Source organism: Chaetura pelagica, unplaced genomic scaffold (genome assembly GCF_000747805.2).
Source record: "Chaetura pelagica isolate M959 unplaced genomic scaffold, ChaPel_1.0 scaffold150, whole genome shotgun sequence".
Taxonomy (NCBI): Eukaryota; Metazoa; Chordata; class Aves; order Apodiformes; family Apodidae; genus Chaetura; species Chaetura pelagica.
In genome coordinates, this window is record NW_009952052.1 from 3,241,225 (window position 1) to 3,261,976 (window position 20,752).

The 20,752-nt window shown below is 39.4% G+C and overlaps 1 protein-coding gene across 1 annotated transcript in view; it reads left to right on the plus strand.

Annotated features, from left to right (window-relative positions):
• The window catches only part of CD109 (CD109 molecule), a 75,613-nt gene extending 75,428 nt beyond the window's left edge, over positions 1-185 (plus strand). The window contains exon 34 of the mRNA XM_010003537.1: positions 4-185. Within this exon, the coding sequence (XP_010001839.1) occupies positions 4-185 (182 nt within the window). The remainder of the gene's footprint in view (positions 1-3) is intronic.
• Positions 186-20,752: the final 20,567 nt, after the last annotated feature.

Consider the following 20,752-nt stretch of genomic DNA (forward strand, 5'->3'; position numbering starts at 1 on the left):
GAGCGGTGAGAAGCTACAATTCAGAAGTGATGCAGAGTATAACCCCTTGTGACTTCTGTGAACATGACTGCAGTCTTTGCCACCGAGATGGCTCTGCAGCCTTGCTTCAGCACTCCTCCTTGGCCTCCTTATTCTGTGTGCTATTTGTCCTTCATGTAAACTTGCTGTGCAGTTCGATGCTGTAAAAGGAAACAGATTATGTTTCAGATCTAAGTTTTCCATAAATTATCCAAAGAAAATCTTATGTTCAGATACCAGCCCGCCTTTAGTGATTACAGTGACCAAACTCCTGCTGCGTTCAGGGAGAGCTGGGCTGGCCCATATGGGAAATTTCTGGCTGTGCCAGAAAACTTTAAGCATCTGCTGGAAAAACTTTCCAAGTGTTAGTTTCAAACTGAAGTTATTTTCTGAAGAAGCACAAAGTTAACCAGGAGAGCAGACTGAGAAAATATGAACGTAGCTCCATGTTCCCACTCCCTTTTCACCCCAGCTTTCAATGTACTGTTTTTTTAGGGACATATGTTAGTTTACTGTGCTTTTCTTAAACGTTATCTGCTTCTTCATTGGTGTGTTGGGAAGCAGAGTGCTGGGAGCTTAGTGTCAGATCTTGCCTTGTTCTGTTCTGCAGACATGACACTTAACATTAATATTGAATTTTGCTCTATGCTCTCATGGGGAATAATATGAAAAATAAAAGAAGCTGTCTTCAGAGCAGATCCAAGAGCCAAAAAGTGCTTCATTCACAAACTGTTCAATGCTCCAAAAAGTCATCAGTCTTTTTTTATCATCACAGAGAAGCTAGATGGATTTTTTGCCAATTCATAAGCTAATCATATTTGAAAATAAGGCCTCGGGATGTTCTCATGAATTTTACTCTGAAAGACTTTACTTTAAATGTATCAAAGGTGGAGTCTATGTTTGAGACTTCATTTTTACAGTTATTAAAAAAAATTTCCATGTGAGAAGGCTGGTGTCCACTGGCGTATTTATGGCCAGCAGGATGAAGATTACTTTGATCCTTATTTGTTTTTTTAAAAGTCTTCTATAAATGTCACTCTGGGGCATCATTTACGCCTTGCATTTGCAGTGTCATCAACAATTTAAGTGGCATAACCCTAAACAAGTCTTTGCTGCTGTCTGTGCCACATTAGTTGGTTGGTCCTGGATGCCATCCGTGCCTGCAGCTCTAACTGTTGGTTGGTGGGAGAGGCTTTTAGGAGGTGTGTGCTGCACACGTGTTCAGTCCAGCAAAACAACTGACATGCTTGCTTAACATGAAGCATATCCTTGTATGCTTAAGTGCTTTGCTGAAGTGGGGTGGGGAGAGGGACAGCAAAGAGCAGCAGGCACTTTTACACCCAAACCTAATCTTTGAATATGGGAGAATTTCAGGTCTCTGTGAATGTGGAAACGCATGAGCGTGAGAGCTCTTCCCTCCTGAGTGAGGGTATGAACATCTTCCCTGTCAGCCAATTTATCCTTCTTTAACACTGCCTGTGATATCTAATGCTCACTTCTTTTTGATAAGGAAGCCAAGCTGATAACATTCCTAGTTACTGAAATTAATAGTTGTCATGCCAACTAAGAGAATTAGAAGTTTTAAGGCTGTTTATTTCCTTTCATTCATAACTTTTTGAGACAGTGTGTGTATGTGTGCACATGTGACAACATGGCAGTCACTTTCCTTGATTAATTTCTGATTTTAATTCAGTTTTTTTCTACTGCTTGAAGTGTATATTTTTGTATTTTATGTTCATCTATACTTTTGTTCAAAAAGGAAATTAGTGCATGGTAGCATGGGAAGAGGCCTGAACCTCCTGAACAGAGTGCCTTCTCATACCGAGGTGTATGTTTTTAACGGCAAAACTAGTTTAGGTGGGGTTATTTGTTTTACTTGAGCTGTATTTAGAATTTACAGGTTTTTTCCACAAATGTGGGGTTCTGCTCTGTCTCTCTGGCAGAACTTAAGCCTGGTTCTTTGTTCATGCTTTTCACTTGCCTTTGGTGCACTTTGGATCTAGTCCCTTGAATGCTTGATTAGTGCCTTAACATGAGTGCCTGTGCTGCTTTCCAACCCACGTAGAGCAATATTGTATTTATTGAAATCCAAAGTGCTACTTAGTCAATAGAGTGCAACCCTCTGTAAGTCATGGCATTGATTACAAAGGTCCAGAACTACTAGAAACCAAGATGCAAACTAAAATATGTCTTTGCCTCTCAAATAATTTACCCATATATGGGAGCATAGATTGAATTGTGCCATGTGTAAGATCTGGAAAGTATTCACGTTCTGACCTGGGATGTGTGTTGCTGTGGTTGAACTATGAAAGCAGGTCTTTGCCTCTGGGGACAGCACCCTTGGACATCTTATTTGCCTCCATTTACTATAACATCAAGTACCTAAAGCTCACATACTTTAAGTATTTAATGTATGTAGAGCTTCTAAGAGGGACATTGGTACCTGATCACTGTTAGGACAAAGAGGCTTATTTTCTAGACAAGATGTACTGGAGATAAACTATTCCTTTGCAGTGGATAGTAGGAATAAATGAGTTTTAGTTTTCAGGCAGTCCCAGCTCCCTGAATATCCTCCAGTAAAATGGATTTTGAACTGCTCAGCCTAATTTCAGACAGAGCAGCTTGTATTAGTATTCCCTTACATTTGTTTTTGAGACAAACAGCATATGTTTTTAAATGACTCTTGGCTGCCTTGCACACCCTACTAAGAACCATCAGTCATAATGCACCATGTCATGGAAATTGTTGGAGTCAGCGAACAAACATCCTCTTTTATTTCTTTCTATACAGCAGGCATATCATTACAGACATCCAAATTTGCCTTTGTACTAAACTATTTTAAAGGAATAGTGTACAACATATGACTTCAAACAAATGTTTACACTAGGTGGCCTTGAACTTTCCTACACTGATGCCTTTGGTCACTTTGCAGTAGCAGCTTTGAACGAGTTGTAGTGGATAAACTTTCTATTGTGTGTTGGCAGTGAGTGGAACAGAGGAAAGGGCATTAGTGACTTCTTTTTTCCTTATCATCATAGAGGAACCCTTACACAAATGATCAGCATTTATATTTTTTTTTCCATTGCTCTGTAAAGCTGTTTTTTGATGTTGGAGGGACTATACTCCCACTCACAGTTACCAGGAAATCTCTTAGCAAAGGTCTTGAGGAAATCTTTAGGAACAAGGTCTTTAAGGAGTTTTAAAGTGTGGTGCTAAAAGCAGTCAGAAAAAGGTATTTTGTGATGGGATTTTCATGTCGCATTACCTGAACATTTTTGTGTGGTTGATTCTTGTTTGAAATTGTGTTTTCTCTGGTATTCCCTGTGTCCTTTCCAGCCACATCCTGTCAATGGACACACATCATCTATGCAGAGCTATTAACATGCTATCAAATCAGTAAGGAATAATCCTTTATTTAGGACTGAGTTTAAAACAAAGCCACAATCCATTTTAAAGGCACTCCCTTCTCAAATTCTACCTTTAATATCATCCATGATCTTAGCTGAGGTGTTCCCTTTAGGTTTCCCCGTGTGTGTCATCTAGAACCTGTCTGTACCAAACGCTGCAGTGCAGAGCAGGGAGTGTGTGCTGCCTGCTGGATCTGCAGCACTCAGGGTCTGCATGCTGGGCAGCTCCGTGGCTGCCTGGCGTCCCAGCGTGGCCCTGCTGTGCTCCCACTGACTTCACAGGCAGCAGCAGGCACATCGTGATAGAGGGGGAAAGTGGTCAGACTGGTGCAGGAGAAACAGAAGTGCCAAGGTCCAGTGATACGTGTCTCCCATTTGCCTTGAAAGTCACAGTTGAAAATCAAACCTAACAATTAAAAAATTGTTTTTATTCAGTTTCCAAAATATTATCCTAGCAATATTTGACTAAATGTGTTGTTCAGGTTGGTATGAATATTGGCAGTATTTGGTTTAAGCAGATTCCTGTAGAAAACATATGTATACACAAAGCTATTATATAGGCTCCAGTGCACTAACAGTGCACAATCTACGTGCAATTAAAAACATGCCCAAACCAAGAACCTTGTGTGACATTCTGTTTTTCAAAACATACAGTTAGATTTTTAAGAAGGTTTATATTTGGAAAGCACCTGGTGCCCAATGGCATAATTTTTCCATCTGAAATACTAAGAAAGAGTATTTAATTTTAATTCTAATGGCCAATACTATTTCTGTTACAGCCTTTCTTCTTCTGCCATTAATCTTTTTGCAGTGAACCATCTTTATATGCTTAGTCCTCTAAATATATAGATGATTTTGAAATTAGATGTTTTTACGAGTACTTTATCCGTAAAATCCAACAGCAGTTATATGATCAGGTCTTTTGAGTTGTTATTAGAGTCTCCTTTTCCCTATGTCAAAATATTTGACTTAAGTGTTGTTTCTTACTCAGTTTATTACATTTTTGTGTGCCACTTGGAAGTATCATCACACTAATGCTATTCTATGCAATAAAGTCTGACAGTGTGTTGTATTAGATCAATCCAGTGATTATTTTTCCTAATTAATAGCTTGTTATTTTCAGATGTGTATGAGCATTAAGTGCCTATGTGCTACATTTGAGTCACCAGAACTCCGGTGTTAAGATTTCTCTTTAATTTCAAATAACACGTTTTATTTCTGTATTCCTTAGTGGTTACCCAAAAGCTACATCAGCTTTTCTCAGATCTTAACAATATTGTATTATGAATTAATTTCTTGTTGTGGTTTTTAGTATTTTTAGGTTGGGTGGGACACTAATATGAGGAAGAAAATATAAAAAATGCTGGCTCAAAGGAAGTTTCATATAAGCAAGAGTAATGTACCAGGCTTTAACCGTGCTATTGCATCTCTTCTTTTTCCATATCAGGCCTTAAGCAAGTTGAATTAGGATTCATGGCTGCCTCGGGACATAGTCAGATACCCATGTTGATCTAGTTTAGGATCATCATACACATTTTCATTTTTGATCAAATCAGAAATGGTAGGAAAAGAACGCTTTTATGAGCTGTTTTGAGCAAACAGAGGTGAACTAACATGCCAGCTATGCAAATGGCTTCTGTCTTTTCAAATAATAAAACAAATGTTAAGAAACTAGACTGTTCCATAGGGTTTTGGAAAGTTGTAATTGATTTATTTTTCTTCAAATAAAGTTTGCAATAGCTATTTTTAAATTCTATTAAAGATTACTTTTAATAACATATGTCTAGTGTTTGCTTGTTTAGCAATACAGCCACCTGTGGTAGATCACAGATTCTGCACTGTATTGACCACTGCCCATCCTCAATATGACTTAGAGGCTGCCTCACCTGTTTTAAAGCTAATTATTTGAACTGGTGCAGTGGTCACTTCTATGAGCAGGCTGCTAACCATGACCTTATAATCATTGTTTGGGACTTTTCTGACTAGGGGTCACCAAATTTTAAAAGCATTTTAGTCAACATACAGTTATTGGAAGCTTTTCTGTAAGTGTCAACAGAAGTAGTATACCTATGATTATGTGGTGAACTTGAGGCAGGCCTCAAGTGGAACTGGAAAACCTCAGGAATTGTACTGTTTCTGTGAACAGGAGCAAACCTTTCAGATACGGAGCTAATTGCTGTATGGGGCCTGAACTGGCAGTAGTATCTATACCAAAGTATTGTATCAAAAACCTAATTGAATTGATGTGCAAATGTTTTTATTTGTTCTTAACTGTTGTTTTACGTGCTTTAGAAGTTTGGCCTTCATGACACTACCTTTCCCTAATTCTTTTCAAAATTCTCTCACTGTTGCTCCTGCCTGCCCTTGGAAGAGCTTCCTGGCCCATTTTAGCTTCAAAGTCAGGGCCTTGCTCATCTCTTTTACCCTGACCTCTTGGTGATCTTTGCCCATGAAGAGAAGCAACTATCCCTGTGATGATGTCCTACTGATCTACCCTTTCCTTCAGAGCTTTTGTTGCTTGTCAAGACTGAAATAGTTTTCAGTCTTAATGATAAATAGCTATCAACTTGAACTCAAGCTGGATAAAGGACACTTGCGACTTGCTAGTACAGATTTATGAAGCTGAAATCATGCTTAATGAACCTGATAGCTTTCCATGGTGAGAGGATTGGCTGTGTGGATGACGAAAAACTGAATGTTTATATAGATTTTAGTAAGGCTTCTCTCGAACATTCTTCAAGGTAGAGTGATGAAATGTGGGCCAAATGGGTTGGTACTGAGGTGGACTGAATACTGGCTAAACAGCGAGACTGAAATTGTTCTGGTCAGCAGCATAAAGCCCAGCTGGAAAGCAGTCACTGGTGGTGTCCCCCAGGCTGATACACGCATGATGCTTTGCACACTCTTACATGCACTAAAAAAGCTCTATCACTGCCTTCCTGCTATGGTGGGTTGACATCAGCTGAGAACTAATCACCCACCAGCCACTAACTCCTTTCCCACCCCAAGCAGGATGTGGAAGACAATCAAAGGGCAAAGCAAGAAATCTCATGGGTTGAGATAAAGACATTATAATAGGAGAAAGTGAAAATAGAACAGAAAAAAAGAAAAGGCAAGTGATGCAAAGGCAGTCACTGACCACCTTCCACCAGCAGACTAGTGCCGTCAGTCTCTGTGCAACAGCTACTTAGGATAGTTCCTCCAGCTTTATTGCTGAGGAGGACAATATGTCAGTTTAGGTCAACTGTCCTGGCTGTGTCCCCTCCAAGCCTTTTGCCCAAACTCAACCTACTTGCTAAGAGAGCAGCACAGGAAATGAGAAGGCCTTGACAGAGCTATAAGGTCAGTGTGTTATCAACACTGTTTTGGTCACAAATTGGAAACATAGCCTGTATGAGCTACTGTGAAGGAAATTAACTCCATCCCAGCCAGACCAGTACACCTGCAAACCCCTTCTGCAGGTCTCCTTTGCTGTGATTTTTCATGTGATGGTGTGTGTGAGAGCACTGACAAGCCTTGTGCTCCCATGGAGCTGAGAGTTATTGTGATGATCAGCATCTCCTCGCTGTTTCTTGTGCCCTGTGCCTGTGGGTATCTGCTGCTGTCTTCTCTTCCAGTGAGCTTGCCAGCCTCTTGCCAGCTAGGTAAAGCCTGCCTTTTCCTGTGCCAGTACAAGTTTGTTGCAACAGGGTGTCTCACTGTAAATGGATATTATTGGAACATACAGTAAAGCCTAGGAGTATACATTTGGAAATATTTTATTTTCACAGAATTTAAAATACCTCAGTTGTACAGTTCAAGAATCCAGTAAAGTAACATGACTGTATGTTTACTTTGAAAATAATCCCATTCAGTCATTTGTTTTGCTCACCTAGAGCTCTGCCCACAATCCTCAGACCTTGTAGAAAATACATCTATTTCCAGATGGCAGTAGATGATAAAAGATACAAAATGTTTCAGTCTTGTTTCTTTCTTTTTGCTTCCCATATGTGTTACTGCTTTAAGAGCTGCAGTTTTGTGGGTTTATAATTTTTTTTGCCCAGTATGGGAAGATATAAAGCAATAAAAATACTCCACTTAATCTTATTGCCATGTGTTTCAGTTGTGTGTTCTTATCCTTAACATGTAACTTATGCTGATGTTCTTTTAATAGAAAAGTACTTCCTAAAACGCAAGATGGTTTAATGGTTTTTCTGTTTGCTAAAAATATTTTCCCTTATGCTCAATATAATGTTTGCCCGATGTCTGCCATTTGTTCCTGCTCCCTTTCTGCCTCCTTTCTGCCCATGATTAGCACACTAGGGACTGAGGAGTGGCAATCTTTTCATGGCAACAGGAACTGCAGCAGGCTGTGACCGCTGCATGTGGAGAGTATGAATTTCTGATAATATCACATGGTGGATGCTGTTTGCAGGCTTTACCTGCTCTGCACATCATCCTTTTCTTGTTCTCCCTTTGATTCCTTTCATTTGAGTTTACTTCTTGTCACTAGCATATTGCTGCAGTGCCAGTAAACACTGCAGAGTCCTGAGGAGCGAGAAACTGTGACCTTAGAGGAGGAACTGAGGAGACAACTCATCCTATACTGTCTGAATAATTGGTGGAAGGAGATGGATTTTTGAGAAGAGTAAGTCAGAGCACTTAAATTATTATCTTTCTCTCTCTCTAATTCTCTCTCTCTCTCTGTGTCTATCTCTCTATCTACTTTATTGTTCTTCTGCTATAGAAGGAGTCTAAGCAGACTGATACCTGATAGCTAAGGAGAAAATATCTTAAGATCCATCAGGCTCAATAAGTTAGGGGGAGACAAATTCTACATATAAGGGTAATAAAGAGTTAGGGAAGGTTGGATGGGGCTCTGAGCAACCTGGTCTAGTGATAGGTGTCCCTGCCAATGCAGGGTTGGATCTAGATGATCTTTAAGGTCCCTTCCAACCCAAACCATTCTATGAACCACCAGTGCAACCCTTTGCTTCTCTTGGGAATAATCAAGAGGAGTGGCAATCTTTTCATGGCAACAGGAACTGCAGCAGGCTGTGACCGCTGCATGTGGAGAGTATGAATTTCTGATAATATCACATGGTGGATGCTGTTTGCAGGCTTTACCTGCTCTGCACATCATCCTTTTCTTGTTCTCCCTTTGATTCCTTTCATTTGAGTTTACTTCTTGTCACTAGCATATTGCTGCAGTGCCAGTAAACACTGCAGAGTCCTGAGGAGCGAGAAACTGTGACCTTAGAGGAGGAACTGAGGAGACAACTCATCCTATACTGTCTGAATAATTGGTGGAAGGAGATGGATTTTTGAGAAGAGTAAGTCAGAGCACTTAAATTATTATCTTTCTCTCTCTCTAATTCTCTCTCTCTCTCTGTGTCTATCTCTCTATCTACTTTATTGTTCTTCTGCTATAGAAGGAGTCTAAGCAGACTGATACCTGATAGCTAAGGAGAAAATATCTTAAGATCCATCAGGCTCAATAAGTTAGGGGGAGACAAATTCTACATATAAGGGTAATAAAGAGTTAGGGAAGGTTGGATGGGGCTCTGAGCAACCTGGTCTAGTGATAGGTGTCCCTGCCAATGCAGGGTTGGATCTAGATGATCTTTAAGGTCCCTTCCAACCCAAACCATTCTATGAACCACCAGTGCAACCCTTTGCTTCTCTTGGGAATAATCAAAGTCCCCTGCCATGTTACAGAAAGCCCAGGGACTCCATTAGAGATAGAAGAGCCCCTGAGCGAGACACACTCCAGAAGACAAGGAGCTTCTTCACACAGTGATCACCTTTGTGGTAAGACAACTTTCTCTTAAAAAAAAAAAAAAAAAAAAAAAAAAAAAAAAAAAAAAAAAACAAAAACCCCCAAACTTTTTGAAGTTTTTTTTTCTAACACAGCCAAGACTTATAAGGTTGATTTTACCTCTGAACATACTATGACAGAGCACAGCTGTACCTAACTGAGCAAAGGAGAAGTTAAAACTTCCTCCACCAGAGGTTTAAACTAGCCTTGAACTATGAGAGATTAGGAATAAATTGAAGGTAGTGAGTATTGTCCAGCTAAATTTTCAAACCTTTATTTGGGAACACCCTCACTACTGAGCTGGATTTCTTTCTGCTGTTATGTGCTATAAAGCAAACCATAAGCCCTTCTGGTGCCAGGATCCCTGGATGGAACTACCACTTGCTTATCATCATCTGAGCTTTGAAAGCCTTAAAACAACTGACAGCTGCAATGGATAAAAGACTCTAGTTCTGGAGATCTTTTAAAGCCCCAGAACAGAAAGTTATTTTGAGTCAAGTTTCACAAGGGTATGTTGGGGTCCTATTTGGAAAGTTAGAGCTTGATTAAATCTTCAAGCAGCAATAGACTGAGGGGACTTCCAGTACTACACAGACCAGAATTCAACTTGACCTTGACAAAATGCAGAAATGCTCTAAAAGCTCTGGTTCCACTTTAACAGAGCTAACAGCAAAGCTCTGTGCTCAGCAAAGACAGTGCTCAGCTGCATGGATGCATACAAGGAAATGATGAAAAAGGTCTAAATTCTGCAGAAGAGAAGCAGGGTTGCACATGGATCATTCACTGAATGCTGACCATGCTATTGCATCTGACAACATTTGTCAAGCTATTGCAAAAGAAGCAAACATGCTGGGTTTTGTAAACTGGAGCAGTCTGAAGAGGAAAGCTTTCTCCAGTCAACAGTGCTGCAGTCTCAGCCAGAGCAGCTGCTCTCACGTGGGCACAGCACTTCCTGAAGTGGATGAGAGGCTCCAAATGGAACTGGCAGCCAAAATTTCAGGCAAGTTGTTTCATCTACTGAACCAACAGGAGGGGTTAACGCCATAAGAGCTTATTATAGAGGTTATTAAGATAATAATACAAATAATAAAAAGATTGAAATGGCAGCAAGGAGCATTTAGTGTAGATATTAATAAAAATGGTTAAAGCATCTTGAATACTGAAGTTTCTGAAAGTAGCTCATAGGGTAAATAATACCATGGAAGCCTAAGACATGAAATCCAGTTGTTGTAGCTGGACAACTGAAAGAGTGCAAAGCCTGATGGTGGGGCTTCTCAGCAGTTAGGTTCAAGTGAGCCAGGAAGGCCTGTACTGACCTGGTAGACTAACAAAGTCTGGTGTAGGACACTGTGACAGTTCACAGAGAAGCTGTTGTAAATCCTGCCTGGGGCATGGGTGTGGTTTCTCAGTGTCTCTGACACTTACTTGTCTGGGTCTAGAAACAGATCAGTGATTACTTTCACAAGGCCATAGCAGACACTTGAATAAACAGTTGCATAGTGCAATAGGCTTATTTAGATGAAAAACTTACTTTGTGTTTATATTCTTACTGGCAATTTACATTTAAGTTTTGTATTTTGGTTACTGTTTGCTGCATCCTGTTTTATTTTTTAGATTTGCCTTCAATTTTAAGTCTTCTATGAAATCCATACCTCTAACTCCTTCCAAATTAACTGCAAGGATTGCTTTTTAGTTTTACCTTATTTTATGCAGTTTTATGCACTATTGTCTGCTATGGTAGTTTCTCAGCTGATATGTGAACAGATTAAGAAACACAGAAGTGTATTTTCTAGGACAAAACTTTTATTATGGACATTGAGCATGCAATAAAACTGATTCACTCATTCCTTAAAGCCTGTAAGAAAAAGGAATCCCACTGAGTTTATTACAATGCCATTCAATATATTTTATTATTAGAAGAAATTAATATACAGTTTAATTTTCAAGCAGTTTAAAACTTGTAGGGTGGTAGATAACAGAAATTAATTTTTCAGTCTGATTGGAATTATTTGATTCTGTGGTCTCCAAACTGAGTCACTTAAATTGAAATTTGAATTTCAGTTTTGTGAATAGTTGTTTAATTTCAAAATATTTTTATATTAAATATGAACAAAACCAAGATTGTCTAAATGAAACATGAAAAAATGTCTTAAATCAACTTTGTCAATCAAAGGATTAGATTTCAAATTTTTTGTTTCAATAATGATACTACCCCTAAATAAGGAAATGGGAAAAGTGTGACATGTTGACTATGGACCATTTCCTGGAAAGGCAGTTTTGGTGCAGGCTACAAGACAAAGCTTAGAAGCAACCAGAGCTTGAGTGCAACTGTAAATATTGGTGGAAAAATACTGTGTTTGTACACAAGCAGAACTGGAAACATCAGGGAGGTGCATGTGTAAGTGGTACAGAAGTGTTGACTCCTTTATTTTATTATGACTTGGTATGGACACCTGTTAGCACTTGCAGAGGAAATACAAGTTTGTGGTGTTCTTCTTCAGACCTAGGTATTCTGTTCCCTTTGCTGTGGTCTAGCAAGTCATTCCTGTCTTGAAGCCAGATGAGACCTTAGGCACTACTACTTAGGCAAGAGAGGATTTTAATATGACTGGAATGAGAAATCATATCCCTAATAAGGAAGAATAAAATAATGTAAAAAAAGAGCCTCTTGATTTGATTCACAACAGCTGCCCACCAGGGAGACTCTTTGGATTTCCCTGGGGATTCTTCTGGCTCACATTGATGGAAAGGCAGGATTGGGCTGAAGGATACTTTAGGTAAGTGCATAGACATTTGTTTCTATGTTTTTAGAGATGAATGCTTATTAAAATGCTGGATTAAGAGACAGGGATAGTAATATAAGCACATGTGGAAATAATGTACTGAGAAAGCTCTGTGGTTTCATATGGAGAAAAAAGATAGCAGCCAACTCTAGCTCAGTGGGCAACTAATTAAGCCAGATATCTCTCTGTACATTGTATTCTAAGTTCAGTACAAAAGCATGTATCAGCAAGGTGCCATATGACTTTTTCCTTTATAGTTTGCAGTTTGGTTTTAGGAACAACTTATGCATCATCACCATGGTGATAATTTAAAGATTAATGGCTTGGCTGGATGTTAGATGAGAGTCAATATGATTTATGTGTCTTGTTCTTGTACACAGTCATTTTCCTTGGTCAGTTGTTCACAAGCAGCTTAGGTCTGATGTTTCTCCATTCTTGGTTTTAATTGAATCAGTTTGAATAATAAAAATATGAGCACTTTTAAAGTTCAACAACATGAAGCTATATACAGACAGCTGTAAGGAGTGAGGTTGCCATTGCTTCATTGTCTACTTGTTCCATTCAAAGTGGGATGTGACAGTTTTGATGGTTTCTTTGCCGACTCCATCCACCATGTTTCCAATAGACAGAGACCAACCACAGTCTAGAAGACTTTTATTACAGGAGAAGCAAAGCCAAAAAATAGAAGCTGTGAATTCTTTGTGACGAAACTTTGCGTGATCTAAAAATGGTACCTCTCACCAGAGGAGTATGAGACATTTAACAGTGCATTATATGGAAAACAAAGACTGGTATGACCTATCCATCTCTGCCTCAGCTGTTCTCCAGTTTCATTTATTTCCCACTTATTCATAGCGATGTTATTCTACATTTACCTAAGTAGGATTGGGATAATGCTGCACAAAGTCAAATAAAGGAATATTCGCAGACACAAACCTAAACCTCAAGTCCCTCTAGATTAGCACATTTCACCTGGCAACCTGGCAGAGCTGGATTCCAGGAGGTGCATATCTTGCCCTTTTTTACAGGAGCTGATCCAAACCAAGTTTCTTGCAAGCGACGCCAAGAGCCTCCTTGTGCTCCCCAAGCCCAGGGAGCTGCAGGCACGGGATGAGAAGGGGAGGAGCACTGAGCAAAGGTGGCTGCTTAGAGCAAGAGCAGCCTGCAGGCAGTGCTTGCTATCTGCACTGTCCTGCCACAATGCCCAGGAATAAATGGGGCTATATCCAACCTGGTGCAGCAGCCAGCCTTTGTTCCTGCCCACCGGCCAAAAAATATCTCTGGCAATTGAATGTGAGTCTGTCTGAAAGGCACAGGGAAAGCTGGCTGTGTGGAACAAGGAAAGCCAGAGAGGGAGAAGGTTGATGTTGGACTGTTGGTGCTAGATCAATGTATAGAACAGTACTTATTCTGTGCTAGTGGCAGCACACTGACTCTTCAGACTGGCATTACTTGATGTGTTTTGCAGGTTGCAAAACACATTCCTAAATGTATTCAAGAGGCATTTTATTGTGCTGAACATGAATTTCTTGCTCTGCATCACACGCAGTGTACGTGTAGTGTAGGTCAATCTGCAAAGGATGTCAAGGAACAGGACATGCTGGCATAAACAAGTTGAGCAAGAGTCAACAACGTCAAGCTGCAGTGGAAAAAGGCAAACAACCGACTCTGATGTATAAACAAGAGTAAAGCTTGGGAGACACATGATGCCCTTCCGCTTCTCAGCTGCTGGGAATGCCGTGGTTGTGTTTTGTTGAGGTCTGCAACAGGAAACCAGTGGTCTGTCTGTGAAGTTCCCAGGGACAGACAACAAGGGTTGTCTAGAAAACACAGCCACCATGGGAAGTTTAAATGAATTAGGGTTGCTTGAAACCCCTGGAGATAGGGATGTGGGCTAAGATGTTGCTCTGTCAACTATGTCTAGCTGTATCAAAAAACTCTTGAGAAGTTGAGGAGAATAATTGTGACCACAAGTGGTAAGATTAGAAGCAGGTGATTAAATTGCAAAAAGAAAGTTTCAGTTTAAACATCAGGGAAAAATCTTCCGAATAGGAGAAACAAACTGTGGGATAGACTGCTGTGGGAGATAGCCTGCTTCTTCAGCAAGGTATGCTATAAGACCAGTTTAAACAAACATCTGCTAATAATGACCTGGGTCTGTACAAATCTGTCTAGGTGGTGGAGATGGAATCAGAAATCTTGTGATGTCCAAGTGCTGTTTTTTAATGAGCTGATGTCTGCGAGCTCTGCTGGAATGACGCAGCATTAGGCAGCTTTTATAAGGCACCTAGTGAGATGTGCAAGGCATAACTTTCTGCTGATGTTAAGGTAGGTGCTGAAAACCTGCTTTGAATTCACTGGAGTTACAGGGAGTTTATGTGGTGTAAATGAAAATCTAGCCCATAATTCCCTTCTTAAGTCAATGCTGATTTTTAAAAGCACAGTGGGACCACCAAGATATTTGAGATCTAATTTATAACAGGCTTCACAGTATTTGCAGAATGAAACAGTCACTCTCAAAAATTCTTCACTGGAAAGTATAGGATCAAGCATCCTTTAAGAAGTGGTATCAGACAGTGAACTGAACTTCTGAGTCCTTCAGGAGTTGTCTATATCTAATAAATGTGACCAGGGAACCTAACTACAGATCTCACTTGCATAAACACACACCAGGTACCTTTTTCCCGGGCTGATCCTAAGATGAGGCCAAATTGTATAATAGGTTTCAAAGCTCAGCTGCTCATTATTTTAAAGAGATTTAAATTATATCTGTGTGACTGTGCTGGTTACGGCTGTGTTGTTAGATTACAGTGTGCAGATTCAGCTTTACAGAGTATGAGCAAGCTACTCAGGGAGTGTTTTCATTAGTGACTACAATTCTGTGCCAAGCTTTGTCCTCTGTATCACATTTCTGCTGAACTTTCCTACTTCTTCATAATTTTCTTCCCCAAGGATAAAATGAAAATGCTAGAGGTTGCAACACCAGTAAAATGATACTAAATATACCTTGGGCACACCATAACACTCACAGAAAACAGGATTGTGATAACAAACATAACAAGAACACTTTTGATTTTTAGTTACAGTTTTTCATTAGATCAGAGCTCATACTTGCTTGTCCAAACAGATGTTGACCAAATGAACAAATGTGTGCTGTAGACAGGCTGTTAGAAGCACAGTTCCACACTCAGTACCTTTCAAATGCACCTATAGATGAGGCTGACATGGTTCCCAATGCTTCCTAATATAATATTTCTTGCTGTACTTACAGGTTTACCACATTTTAAATGCTGTGACTGGCAGTACAAGGGTCTTAGGAGTCCAGGATTACCCCAGGCCCCAAGAGTCAGGGCCCATCCAGGGTTTCTTAAGCTTAGTAGACCTCATGGACTTTCTTAGCAAATGGCCCTTGCTTTTGCTCTTCCCTGGAACTGAGGTGGCAGTAGAAAAAGAGAATATTTAAGTGACTTAATATCTATCACATGTAACACATTCATCTGTGTGCTGGAAAGTGCAGTATAGTAAATGGCTCTTTCATATTTACCAGCAAACTGCTTCTCCAGATAAGATTGTGTAGAGGATTGAACTTCAGAGAGGTCAACTGTGCAAAAGTAAGGCATCAATGTAGGTAGGAGACTCTGGCTGCAGGAGTGGGCTGTGGCCCACTGACAACCTGACAGCTGACAACCATTGGCCTGATTATTCAAAAGAGAAACAACGCCTGTTCCTTGAGAGGACAGCATGATTCCAAGACAGAGATTGATGACTCAGATAATAGAACCAAGAGGGAATTTATCTTTTCCTGGTGAGAATATTCATTACCTTTGTAAAGGTAACTTGCAGTGAGAGTGAGCAAGGGTATAAAGAAGTCCTGACATCTTTAAATTTTTAGCTCTTGAAAAAAGTTTTTGCAGTGCTCAATGACTTTTCAAATATGCCATTAACATTTACAGAAGGAAGTCTATCCTGATTGTTCAGCAACACTGAACAGCTAGAGCTGGTAGTCACCATTTCAAGTGACTAACAGAATGACAGAGGACGTAGCACACAGATGTTGAGCAGAAATCACCCCAACTGCAGGATTTTGTGGGAACAACGATAGCTGTAGGGAGAATTTTTTGACCTCTGCAAGTTACTAGTTTCACATACCCACATGTTTATGGCTTGCATAGAAACACAGCAGTTTATTTTCTGTTCTACAGCTTGCAGCTGCATATATAAACATCTTAAATTTGAAATCCTCCCAAATCTGTGAAAACTCCAATGATGTAGGTCTTATATCCCAGCAGGAGTTCAATTTAATGTCTTCAAATGAAGGCTGATGAAGCATGCACACTCATCTGATACTTTCTGTATTTTCATTCTGCTGTGGTACAGTTGCCCATGAAAGGAGCCACAGTGCTGGGCCAGAGCAAATCCCAGAACTGCTGCCCTTGAGCCATTGTAGTTTTATCGTCTGGGAAACAATTGATTGTATCCATTTAAAAAATGGACTGCTGTGTTATTAACTTTTAAAAAATAATTATTTCTTAGTGAGAGCGGTAATCCAAACATTAGAGCAAATTGTTGCATGCCTTGCAGCACTTGGAGCACAGATAGAGCCAGGCGTGGAATTTTCTGTGGAGGCCACCACTGAGTCTCAGCTGAGGCACCTTCTTCAAGTGTGGATGTAATGCTCAGCCACCAGCTGCACTTATTTTGATTTTTTTAGGCCATCTTCAAGTACTTAAGCTGAATATTTCAGAACCAGAAATGGAGATAAATTTCAGTTCTTGAACTTTCTGAAAAGTCCAAGGGAGCTATAAGTGATCTGCTCCTTTGAAAATGAGCTCACTGCTGTCCAGTGACCTAACTACACTTTTAAGAGCCTACTGGCATGTTCACATTGGAAAAAAAAATTGCCAATAGTAAAAATTTAAATATCTTCATATGCAGTATCAACATAATTTGGGTAATGATAATGAGTGAGCTTGGCAGGGTTTGAGAATCAGGTGACAAAAGTTTTTTTTTAATCCTTTTTCTCTTGATGCCAACAGCCCAGTGTATTTCTAGTTCTACTCCTCAGTATGCTGTATTGGATTTTTTCTGGTTTTATTAGAGTAGTCAGTTCTCGTGCAAGTCTTTCCACACATGATGTTAAGCAGAGAAAATAAAGGACGTTGAAGGATCAAATGACTAAGCTGCCAGATTTTTTTTCTTTTTATTACTTGTAGCAGAGCATACAAAGCTTATGTACTCTCATGTTTTTGCAGGAGGCTGTTGCTCAAGCCGAAGAAGGTCATATAGAACTTGTGATTGAAAATACTGCTTTTTTTAGCTTACTTGGGAAATGCCACTGGTTTAGAGAAAATGCACATCCAGCCACAGTCCGTTTTCACTGGATCCTATTTCCAAACCATCCTATTGCAGAGTCTCAAAGCCCCAGGAACAGACCAAGTTTCTTTTCAAGTTTCAGTATGATATAAAAGTGATTCAGTAAATCTTGTGTAGACTCTTGTAGAGTTAGGTTAATGGTTGGACTTGATGATCTTAAAGTTCTTTTCTAACTGGAACAATTCTGTGATTCTGTGACTCCTGATACAAAATTGGGTCCCTTAATTAAAGAAATAATATGCAGTTCATTAGTCCAAAAACTGTTAAACAAGATTTGCTTTTAAATGTAATTACAGAAATAATGTATAGCTGGTTTTATATAAATATATTATGTAAACTATTTCAGATACATTCACTAAATAGAGAAATTTTCAAAAGCTCAAGAACCATTTTAGTCCCCAGCTGCTATGTGCAGCAAATTCCCATTTTGAAAAACTTCCTGTGACTAAGTGATACACTGATCTCCTAAACAGATTTCCTGAAGCCAAATTCTACTTCAAATCAACCATCTGGACAGCCTTTCAGGTACTAAACTAATGGAGTAGTTTAGAAACAAATGTCCAGCCTCAGCTGACTGCATCCTAACTGAAAACTTGTCAACCAAAAATGTTCTAGTCAGATGGTTTAACAGAAAACTTGTCAACCAAAAATGTTCTAGTCAGATGGTTTAACAGCTGCTTCACGTTTTTCTTCCTGAGGTATCCGAATCTTGAGGCATGCACCACACAGTATCGAAATTGAAGATGTGTGGTGAAGGAGCAGTTGCCACTTCAGGATGCTCTGGTAGGTCAGGACTTGGTGCATGTGTCGCTGTCACTGCCTGTATTGTTACTGTTAGCTGGGACAGCTAAGGAGTCCTTCTCAGTGGCCATGATCCACCTGTCCCAGGCATAATATAATCATGGAGCAAAATCGTGGTCCTACTCCAGAGCTCACTGTCAACACGTGAAACAGGGAGGACACAGAAGGATGTGGACAGATGGAGGCATAAGAGGAATAGTGAGACAACAATAAAGCAGCAGGTAGATCAGCCCCGATTCATAGTATGTGTCTGTAGAGCCCAGGTGTAGGTAACACTGCAGACCACGTTGTCTCCTCTTCTATTTTAATCTCATTAAAATAATCAACAACTATAAATTTACTTCAACTGTGCAATTAAATGGGGCTTATGCCGTTTTGCATGATTGACATTTTAAGGGCATATTAAGATCATTAATATTGCTTTGAGTAGGACCTTTACTGGTGTCATGATCAGTTTTAAGGGTGAGAGGAGGAACCATGGTGGGATTTGAATTCAGCTATGAACTTTTAAAGTAATTGGAAGTCTGAGGGTGACATATTGCCTCTTGGTTTAAATGTAAAAAAAAGAAAGAAAAAGCCCTCCTTTGGGTTTATTACTCCCCCATGTAACTAAATAGTTATCCTGGAAATATCACTAAAAAAAAAATAAAAAAAATCATCATTCAAATTTTTCAGTGAAAAAAGTAGGTTTTAAATGTAACTGAATGTCAAAACTATGTAATTGTTGTGCTTATTAAAAGAAAACATTAAATAGAAGTGAACTCCCCTGATTGGCTTTTTTTTTCCCTATTTTGGATGACTGTAGCTCCACCACTGTTTGCAGAGCTGGTGAGTGGAAAAATCACACCATAAACCAAGAAATGAAAGAAATTAAAAGCACCCTGAAATTGCTGGCTCCATCGCCTGTTCAGAAAATATTGTCTTCAGAAATAGAAAGGATAACTGCAGTGTTCTGGAACTGCCTTGCCATGCAGAAGGTGATTCAGAAACAGAGGAGGTCCAGAAGAACTATAGGGGTTGAGAGTGGGAGGATTCCAGATTTAATAGTGTTGGAAAATTTGAATCTAGTCTGAACTACATTAAAGTTTCTGAGTTTCTCTCTTAAAATTTGGAAAGATTTTGGAATGTACAATTTCCCCAGGGGTTTAATATTTGACTTTCTCCAGCTTGAGGAGAGATGATAAAGCAGCTAAATTCAGAGTCATCTCCAGAGAGCTTCTGCATCTTAGGCACACATGCTGCCAAGTACTGTAATAAAGCCAGCAGTTTTACACCTCCAAGAAACTGACATTGCAAGAACTTAGGAAGCAAAGTATTTTAGGACTGGAAAATCTTTATCAGCCAACTGATAAAGATTGGAAATATTTGGGTCTGATTGAAGGGCAGCACATTATTGCACTGGTAAAAAAGATACGTGCTCATCTGGCTGTGCTTCAGAACACTGCATGTACTGCTCTGTATGGGGCATGTGATGTGTATGAACATCTGGAACTAGCAGGTAGTACTTTTGATAAGCAGTTGATGCTGCCATCATTTTGTGCTTTTTCACAAGCCTGGAGGTCTATTAGAAGTTGTTGCTAAAGCTGAGCAAGGGTTGAATGTTGAAACAACAGAAAAATAAACAAGAGGATATGGATCCCCAGAAATGCATATTCAGAAGGAATGTTTCAGCTGTCACAAGGTAAAGAATGTTTTAGCACACACAAGAGCCTCCTGCATGCCCAGTTTTGAGGATTCAAGATGACTCAGATGGCTGATTTGGCCTGCAGTTTATTATTGCTGGTGAATTGTGATAAAAGAAGGAGTATTGATCCTGTTGATATAATTCCACAAGATACACAAAGAAATTTCTTAGAATTTCCTAGTTTTCTCTTTCTCTTCTTTTCAGTTTTGATGTTGACCAAGATTTAAAAAAAATATTTTGAGAGTGTTTCAAGATGAGTACATAATACATCTTCTCAATGTCATAATTCAGCATTTTATGGCAATGACTTCATTCTGTAAAAGTTGTAAGTCACAATAAAATTAAGGAAAAGACCATAAAACATTGCTGGAATTGTAGAAAATACTGTGAAGTCTAACTCACCTAGCAGAAGCTTGGAAATTTAGTAAGCTGAGGGTCAGATTTGGTTCAAATGTTCCAAATTCACTGACTTGTGATAGTTTTCCTTAAATGACCTTCCTGACCTCATTTAATAAAAATTCCTCACACTCAAGCCTGATTTAGCCTTTGATATTTCAGAAATTTTTCAGGGTGTAGGGGGACATTTGTACTTCCCTGAACTCTTTTGATAATATTAAAAAGTATACTGTTTTTATCACTGTATTGTCTAGAAGAGTCCAGTTATGGTAATGCCTATTGCTCTTGTTATGGATAAGACAGTGTCTGATCTAACAGAGCCTGAATTACACCTGTTATGTAATAGGCTGAATTTTAAGACCTACATCCCATAAAACCTGCATATCCAAATAAATACCTAAGTATTCACCTGTTGTAACTCCTTTATGTACTGATTTTCTTTGAACGAGAAAATCTATTAAGGATTAAAGAAACTCCTCCCCTAAAAAAGTTA